This window comes from Selaginella moellendorffii, unplaced genomic scaffold (genome assembly GCF_000143415.4).
Source record: "Selaginella moellendorffii unplaced genomic scaffold, v1.0 SELMOscaffold_19, whole genome shotgun sequence".
NCBI lineage: Eukaryota > Viridiplantae > Streptophyta > Lycopodiopsida > Selaginellales > Selaginellaceae > Selaginella > Selaginella moellendorffii.
In genome coordinates this window covers 448,571-457,817 of record NW_003314280.1, presented here as the reverse complement: position 1 = coordinate 457,817, position 9,247 = coordinate 448,571, and the positions used below count along the sequence as shown (strand labels likewise).

The following is a 9,247-nucleotide window of genomic DNA, read 5'->3' as shown; positions in this document are numbered from 1 at the left end:
TAGGGCTCTTGGGAGATACTAATGTTGAGGCAAGTCTCGACTTTGGGAGCGAGGCCACTGCGTCGAGCGAGCGAATGGAGAGGAATTGGTCCAAATTCTTCCAGGAAGAAATTCTTTGGTATGATTCATCGCTACATGACATTCTAATCCACGATTTCTTTCCCAGCCCTCTCTTCTTATTCTGGCAACCCCCATACTACCAGTGATCAATGGGAGCTTAAAATGTTGTATGATGGGGAGTGTCCTCTTTGTCTCCGAGAGGTTTTTATCGTTCTTTTGGCTGGCATCGTTTTGATTCTTTGCATATGATCACCGTAGGTGGACATGCTGCGCAAGAGAAACACACAATACCAATCCATCAAATTTGTGGATATCAGTGCTGACGAGTACTCCCCACATCAAAATGCTGGAATCGACTACGAAGCTGTAACTTCTCTTCATGATTTTCATTTTCCTTCTTTGAGATCACGAGATCTCTATCTTGGTGATAGTTATCTATCTATTTTCACAGGCAATGGGGAGAGTTCATGTGATTTCCAATGACGGCAAGGTGTTCACTAACGTCGAGGTATTGCGTTTAAAAAAAAAATTCTTCGTTTTGAATCTCTTTTGCAGGCTTTTAAGAAATTATATGAGGCTGTGGGACTTGGATGGGTTTATGCAATCACGAACTACGAACCTGTAAGTTCAGTGGTTTCTATCTTTTTAACCTTGTTACGTACTACGACTGAAATTTTTTTGCAAGTTCTCAACCATTGCAAATGCATTGTACAATGTGTGGGCAAAGTACAGGCTTCCAATTACAGGTATTGTAAAGCTTTTTCAAATTTATTGTCTTTGATTTGGTTTAATCCAGGCAGACCACCTCTAGACGAGGTTCTCAAGAACAAAAACAACTCACTGAATTGCGACAAGAATTGTAAGAAGTGATTAGTTTAGACCTGTTCTTTAATGTATGATCTGAAATGCCCTATTAGCTAAAACATAACATAAATTACTAGTTGGAAAACAAGAAGTTAAAAGCAAGCATAACTGGGAAACATTTTTTTCCTTTATCTAAAATATTTAGTAATTACATTATAGACCAAATTTGAGCTTCTATTGGACAATGACCATCATTAAACATTACCAACACTAAATCACCTTGGTAATAGTGAAGTGATGAGTTGTTTTATGAGCAATCAAGTATATGTATCAGTGATTTGTTTTAGATCAGAATATGTCCAACCTTGAGATAAAAAAAAGTTTTTATAAATTTTGAGTTATGAGGGCCAAGTGTACAACTACAATGCTGTATATTAATATTAGCGTAATGGGATTTTAATAGCCGTCGGATTGATTTCAATCTGGACCACTCGCTCTTGTATATAAGTTAGGGTTTTTGCGCTAATTGATATGTACATTTCTATATTCCTTTTCCATATTCTAAGTAGTCACATTTGTGGAGATGAAGGGCACTTTTGATTGTCCCTAAGGAGTGTTTGGATTTAGGATTTTGGTTTAGATCTAACTTTTACATTGTCTAAATCTAGTTTTTTCCATTTCCTTTCTTTTGTTCTTTCCTTTCAAGATTTTGGTTTAGATTTAACTTTTTGCATTATCTAGATCTATCATTTCCTTTTAACTTTTTTGTCATTTCTCTTCTTTTGCTCTTTCTTTTTCATTTGTCTTCATGGCAGATTAGCAATCTCCTCTTTTGACTTTGGAGCAGCAATTGGTACAATTGCTTGATGTTATGTGCTTGCAATTGAACAACCAAACTCAGTTGATGGTGGCACTCACAACACATGGTATAGCTCCTCTTGCTCTTGGTGCTAATCCTTGCGTTTGGCCGGAGTTTTTTCGCGGGAATCCTGGGGATGATATGTACCATCGGTTCGATCACTTCACGGTGATTGCCACATATTTGTGAGACACAAAATCCCTAGGCCCCAAAGTGGAGCCGGAAGGGTGCCATGTGGTAGTGGCTGAAGCGAAAGCCAAACGAGCGTAACACGTTTAGACTAAAAGCTCCAACTTGGAAGGTTGAGAGCGGGAGGGGAACTCCCAACAAAGTGCTTGAGGAACAAGCATGAAGCGAGCAATAAGCGAGGCTCCAAAAAGGGACCCGAGATGGAGTCCGAGATGGAGTCCGAGATGGAGTCCGATGTGGACCGAGACGGAGTCCGAGATGGACCCGAGATGGAGTCCGAGATGGACCCGAGATGGAGTCCGAGATGGAGTCCGAGGTGGACCGAGACGGAGTCCGAGATGGACCCGAGATGGAGTCTGAGATGGACCGAGACGGATTCCGAGATGGAGTCCGAGATGGACCGAGACGGAGTCCGAGATGGAGTCCGAGATGGAGTCCGAGAAGGACCCGAGATGGAGTCCGAGGTTGAAACCGAGACCGGGACCGAGACCGAGACCGGGACCGGGACCGGGACCGAGACCGCGACCGAGGCCAAGGCTAAGACCGAGCCCGAGTCCGAGTCCGAGTCTGAGTCCGAGTCTGAGTCCGAGTCCGAGTCCGAGTTCGAGTTTGAGAGGGTGAAAGCCCAAAGCGTTCGTCTCCTAGACCCTGGGGGGTTTGGTGAGCTCCAAAAGTATAGTAAGGGGGAAGACTGCAGTGGAGCCAGTTTGGCCAGGAAAAGCCAGTTTGGCCCAGGAAGGCCAGACCCAGTGTTGGGTGATGAGCTGACCACTGGGAAGTCCAAGACTAGAGTGAACATGGACCGACAAGTGGGGTAGTTTGGTGAAGTGTTCAAGAGCCGGCTCTAGTTCGCCCGGGAGATCGACTGGCCGATGCTCCCAGTCCAAGTGTGGGTGGCACTACCTACTTGGATACCAGGCATGGCTCAACGGAACCTTGCTCTAAGCCCATGGCTAGAGCACCTAAAGGCGAAAGGCGGGGAGAGTATCCAGGTGGCTCGCGTAAGGCCACGGTGTTCCGAAATGTTGTCCCAAAGGCCCAGACTGTGGAAAGGAAGAGGAGCAGTCCTCTGGGGTAGTGACCAAGGACACAGTCGTGTGGTGAGGAAGTCCCAGAGGACCGTGGGACTTAGTGGTCGGGCCGGTGGGCCTCAATTCAGTGGTAGTGTTGGTGAACACGGCCGTGGGCAGAAAGGGACTTAGTGGGGACTGACAGAGGGATATTGGGGAAGGCTATTCCCCATGTCTGGGGGCATCCTAAGGATGCTAAGGAGTGGATCTGGGATGATCACTCATGGACGGATGGCCCAGCCTTGGAGAGACGAGATTGCAATGCAGGTGGTGTTAAACCACCGATGTGACCAAGGTGAATGGGCGTGGCCTAACGTAACAGGCTCATATATCGGTGGTACCTTGGGGTGTCGGTCATGGGATCGGACACGTGGAGCACTTGGACCAAGTGCAAAGGTTGAGTGGCATGGATGCCATTCTTGGGGCTAGCAAGCCCCAAGTCCTGAATGGGACTTATGGAGGTTGTGAATGAGACTCCTCCAAGTGGTCGGAGGTGTGGTTAGGTGACTAAAGTAGAATGGAAAAATTAGTCGCTTACAACTTGGTATCTGAGTTGTTCCTTAGTCTGACTTTTATTGGTGCTCAAGTATATCACCATTGATGTTGGCATTGGAAGGTCCTAGGAGGGGGCCTATCCTTGAGGAGTAGCATGTCGAGAGGACATGGCTCTCCACTCAAGTTCATGCGTGAACTTGGGCACGATGTGGTGGATAGAAAAGGGCCAATAATAGAACGACTTTGGGATTTTGGGAACAGTATAAGGTTTCCTCAGAGAGCTGAGGATGTGATCCAGATGAGCGTTTGACGCAGCAAACGGGCTAATGTAGTTGTGGTAAACAACTATAATTGGGATCACGGGAAAGATGTAGACTCCAAAATAATAAAGGAGTCACAAGATTACCCTCATATAGTTGAGGCCGGTGCTCATAACTTTGAGACCGGAATTGATGATCATGGGAGGTCAAATATAGGAGAGGACACAAGTCCTTGAAATGGTAGCTGAGGTTACCCTTGATAAATGCTGGAACAACCCAAGGAGTTGGGGATGTACTTAGAGGATGAGTTGGTATTCTCATCACATGGACAAATGGTCCTAAGAGGAAAAAGGTTGCCCCAAGAGAACAAATCAAGTGTCGGAGTAACACTTGCAAAGATGGTCCTTGTGAGTAAGACCTGAATACAAGAAGTTGTATTCTAGTGAGCTGGCACCTCAAAGGTAGGACCTTATGGGTCGTCGGATGACAAAGTCCAAAAAGCTGGATGACTCCAATAGAGTCAAGGAATAATCCTAAAGGATTGATGGAAGCATTTGGACTGAGTGGTACCCCACGAAGGATGGGGGGGGATCATAGGATCCAAGGATGAGAACAGAGGGTATCTCATCGATGGCAAAATGTGCCATGCTAAAGTCGTGGGAAAGGTGTTCCCAAAAGAAAACAACTTTGATACAAAGTTGTGTGTGACCTCTATGGTGCAGTGCTAATGGATGGTTGGCATAAGAAAGAGTAGTATTGGTCTTAGCAAAGACTTAAACACAAAGAAGAAGTGTCATAGAGGTAGGCTCGTGGAGCCGATGGTGTGGAGACACCAAATGTGCCAAGGTGTGATACCTTGAGGATATGTTGGTGGGTTCATGAGAACCCCTTGCCAAAGGAATCCCAATGGAAATGGGAATGGCATAGCCTAAGTTGCAGAGCATGCAGTTGGAGTGTGGTGACCCAGATAATGATGGAGGTGTGGAAGCACCAGCAATGAGTTATAAGACTTGACAACTATGAGGCAACTAAGTAAGAGGTGCAAAATAATTGGTTAAACGGGTAGAAGGTAGCTACCCAAGCCTTCTTAATGGCATAAAGAAGTTGGATATACCCTTACAGGGGATAAGTTGCTTATGTTGCGATATGGTAAGTCAATATCATGAAAGGAAATACTCATTGTCAAGGAAGCCGTCATTGGGACATCCGAACACTCTAGAACACCAGGAGGTGGTGTTTGATGTCGCGAGGGCAATAGATAAGGCCCAAGGGACTAAGTCCCTAGCGATTGATGGATAGAAGGTGCTATCCAAATGTCCAAGGTGGCGGAGACAGAAGAAGATTGTCTACTCGAATTGGACAAAGCCAAAAATGGAATTTTGGCAAGGCTAGCGATGGGTATGTAAGGGCCTATAACCAACAACGTAATCCCGGTGTGTGGGATTATAGGGTGAGCATACCTAGATTGAGGAACCACTCCCTAGGCTATCGGGTAGGTTCGTCCCTAAGAATACTTGCTAAGGCATGATAGAAAGTGCAAAGCTATCCTCCTAGTCGGGAGGAGAATGACCGAAGGAAAGGTGTGAAGCCAAAAGCAAGTAGTAAGGGGATAGAACCAAACCATAGGAATCAAAGGGCATAACCAAGAGTAGTTATGCCAGCTGGGAGTGGAGAATCAAGTGGGGGCTCGAGGGTGTTGCCGCTAGCAACCGTGATGCCATGGAGAGTCTAAAATATGGAATTGTCCATGTTAGACTATATGGTAATTGGAAAGCTTGCAAAAAGGGAGGCCTTAGCAAGCTAAGGGACAGGGTTCCTTCAAGGTTCCCAAAGATGATTCTAGGTAGCTTAGTACCTAGAAAGGCCAAGTGTAAATGGTTCAAAGCACGCGCAAAATCAGAGTGGCGCAGCAGAAGCGTGGTCTTGAAGCTTGCCATGAGGCAAGGCTATCAAGGTTAGGGAAGTAGTTCCCGAGTGTTCAAAGAGAGGGCTTTGAACGAAAGTCGATGATCAAGGGCTTTCACGCTTGTGCGGGAACTATGTTACAGTGGTCAGAGGACTTGCCAAAGCGAGATTGGCAAATCAAGGGAACAAATACCCTAGTTGAAGGTGATAACTTCAAAAAGGGTGGGCCATGGGGCCAAGCATGGAGGAGTCCATGCATGATCACAGACTTGTCAAGTGAGAGGACTTGGCAATGTGGAGGAACTAGGTTCCTAAGCTGTGATCTATAGCGCGCTTTGAGTATAAGTTGGTGCACCGGCGTGGGGAGTCACGTCAGGCATCCTGGGTGATGCCGTCCGTAGATGCATATATGGAGGTTGGGTTCGAGTCCCGACCCTCTAGTGCTTGGGTTCGAGTCCCAAATCACTAGGGCATGGTGATGGTTTGGAATATGAGGACACTCATATTTTGGTGGTCATGGACTCTCAGTGAGGAGACTGGTTTGGGCACACCGCCAAGCGAGGGATGCCTCGGAGTCGTGATGCACGGTTAGATTGCTTAGAGTGAAAGCTCGGCATATCTAACTTGAACACTTTGGTGCAAAAGGCACCAAGGATGTGGTGAATGAGATGGGGACACCCAGTCTCAGTTGCTATGGATCCTTGGCCGGAAGGGCTGACTTGGGCGCACCGCCAAGTGTGGGGGATGCCCCCGGGGTCATAGTCAACAACTTAGAAGGGTCTGGAAGACCTAGTCCCTATTGGTAGACCTATTAAGGGGTCAAGATGAGATCACTAGGTGATCTTGTGGCCAAACAAGGACAAGGTCTTTGTTTGGGTTCAGGGATATGATTCCTAGTTCAAAGTGTTGATTTGAACTACTGATAATGGTGTGGCTTGGTCAAGGTGACCAAGTGGGAAGAGCACCTATGGGAAATGAGCTATGTCACGGCTATGGCATAGTAAGTCCGAGGAAAGTAGTCTCTATAAAAGATCCAAGGGAGGGTCTCAAAAGTTGGGCCGTGGATAGAGCCCACAGCAGGAAATGCTAAAGAGACATACTAGGGGTGAGCACCCTTTAGACTTGGCAAAGTAAAGTCTTTGCTATGGAATCAAGAGGATACCTCGAGAATAGAGGTAATGATCCGATGTTGTTAGGTGCAACAATCAAGGATAGGAGCAAAAGACGAGTGCCCAAGATAGGGCTGTGGAATCCATTGGAAAGAATCCAAGTGGCAAAGTTAGCCAAAGAACACTAATGTGGTTGATGCTAACAAATTGCGGAAAAAGAAGTGGACTTCCAAGGATGGATTCCCAAGTGCTCCAATTTGGCAAAGGAAAGGCTCCAAGTGAGGGAGCAACTAAGTAGCCAAAAGATAGGGCCGTGGACAGCCCTAGCACAAATAATGATAAATGGAACGTAATACCAATGGTGGCACAAAAAATAGAAAAGAGGATGAGGGTGCCCTCGAGTAGAGAACTTCCTAGGAGGGGAAGTGGAGTTGCACAAAATGTGCAAGGCAAGGTGTCGGAGACACCTAGGAAATTGACTTCAAGAAGTCAAAAGTAAACGTTCCAAAGTGCAAAGGTAGATCAATGGAATCTGTGACTACTCAAGAATGAGTAGTGGAATTGAGTTAGAGAGGGTGCCTCTAACAGGTTTAGCGAGAACTAAACCAATAAACGGAAAGAACCACCCCAAGTGGTCCAATCAGTTTCTAAGTTGGAGAGACTATCCTCCTTAGAGGATGGACAAGGCATGGTGAGCCTTCGGGGTCAAACCATAGACAAGTATTGGCCGGGTGCCAAGGATGGGAATGGTAATACTTGCGGGTGTTACTTTATAAAAGGGTTTATCGTTTGATGAGGACATCGAACTTCGTCTATGGGTGGTGGAGTTGTGAGACACAAAATCCCTAGGCCCCAAAGTGGAGCCGGAAGGGTGCCATGTGGTAGTGGCCGAAGCGAAAGCCAAATGAGCGTAACACGTTTGGACTAAAAGCTCCGACTTGGAAGGTTGAGAGCGGGAGGGGAACTCCCAACAAAGTGCTCGAGGAACAAGCATGAAGCGAGCAATAAACGAGGCTCCAAAAAGGGACTCGAGATGGAGTCCGAGATGGAGTCCGAGGTGGACCGAGACAGAGTCCGAGATGGACCCGAGATGGAGTCCGAGATGGACCCGAGATGGAGTCCGAGATGGAGTCTGAGGTGGACCGAGACGGAGTCCGAGATGGACCTGAGATGGAGTCTGAGATGGACCGAGACGGAGTCCGAGATGGAGTCTGAGATGGACCGAGACGGAGTCCGAGATGGAGTCCGAGATGGAGTCCGAGAAGGACCCGAGATGGAGTCCGAGGTCGAGACCGAGACCGGGACCGAGACCGAGACCGAGACCGAGACCGGGACCAAGACCGAGACCGGGACCGGGACCGAGACCGGGACCGGGACCGAGACCGAGACCGAGGCCAAGGCTGAGACCAAGCCCGAGTCCGAGTCCGAGTCCGAGTCCGAGTCCGAGTCCGAGTCCGAGTCCGAGTCCGAGTCCGAGTCCAAGTTTGAGTCTGAGTCCAAGTCCGAGTTCGAGTCTGAGAGGGTGAAAGCCCAAAGCGTTCGTCTCCCAGATCCTGGGGGGTTTGGTGAGCTCCAAAAGTATAGTAAGGGGGAGGACTGCAGTGGAGCCAGTTTGGCCAGGAAAGGCCAGTTTGGCCCAGGAAGGCCAGACCCAGTGTTGGGTGATGAGCTAACCACTGGGAAGTCCAAGACTAGAGTGAACATGGACCGACAAGCGAGGTAGCTTGGTGAAGTGTTCAAGAGTCGGCTCTAGTTCCCCCGGGAGATCGACTGGCCGATGCTCCCAGTCCAAGTGTGGGTGGCACTACCTACTTGGATACTAGGCATGGCTCAACGGAACCTCGCTCTAAGCCCATGGCTAGAGCACCTAAAGGTGAAAGGCGGGGAGAGTATCCAGGTGGCTCGCGTAAGGCCACGGTGTTCCGAAATGTTGTCCCAAAGGCCCAGACTGTGGAAAGGAAGAGGAGCAGTCCTCTAGGGTAGTGACCAAGGACACAGTCGTGTGGTGAGGAAGTCCCAGAGGACCGTGGGACTTAGTGGTTGGGCCGGTGGGCCTCAATTCAGTGGTAGTGTTGGTGAATACAGCCGTGGGCAGAAAGGGACTTAGTGGGGACTGACAGAGGGATATTGGGGAAGGCTATTCCCCATGTTTGGGGGCATCCTAAGGATGCTAAGGAGTGGATCTGGGATGATCACTCATGGACGGATGGCCCAGTCTTGGAGAGACGAGATTGCAATGCAGGTGGTGTTAGACCACCAATGTGACCAAGGTGAATGGGCGTGGCCTAGCGTAACAGGCTCATATATCGGTGGTACCTTGGGGTGTCGGTCATGGGATTGGACACGTGGAGCACTTAGACCAAGTGCAAAGGTTGAGTGGCATGGATGCCATTCTTGGGGCTAGCAAGCCCCAAGTCCTGAATGGGACTTATGGAGGTTGTGAATGAGACTCCTCCAAGTGGTCGGAGGTGTGGTTAGGTGACTAAAGTAGAATGG

The 9,247-nt window shown here is 48.2% G+C and overlaps 1 protein-coding gene across 1 annotated transcript; it reads left to right on the top strand.

The window, feature by feature from the left end:
• The first annotated feature begins 15 nt into the window (after positions 1-15).
• Positions 16-1,026, top strand: LOC9650583 (uncharacterized protein At5g50100, chloroplastic). Its single transcript, XM_002972391.2, has 7 exons — positions 16-118; positions 167-261; positions 319-426; positions 512-568; positions 616-681; positions 746-806; positions 857-1,026. Exons 1-7 carry the CDS (start codon positions 22-24, stop codon positions 928-930), a joined length of 558 nt encoding a protein of 185 aa, XP_002972437.2. The 5' UTR covers positions 16-21; the 3' UTR covers positions 931-1,026.
• The last annotated feature ends 8,221 nt before the right edge of the window (positions 1,027-9,247 follow it).

Excerpts from the sequence above, each read along its gene's own strand:
- LOC9650583 (XM_002972391.2), top strand. The coding sequence starts at position 22 with ATGTTGAGGCAAGTCTCGACTTTGGGAGCGAGGCCACTGCGTCGAGCG. Across the intron at positions 427-511 it reads CTGGAATCGACTACGAAGCT|GCAATGGGGAGAGTTCATGT; the intron begins GTAACTTCTCTT and ends CTATTTTCACAG. Across the intron at positions 682-745 it reads CAATCACGAACTACGAACCT|TTCTCAACCATTGCAAATGC; the intron begins GTAAGTTCAGTG and ends TTTTTTTGCAAG.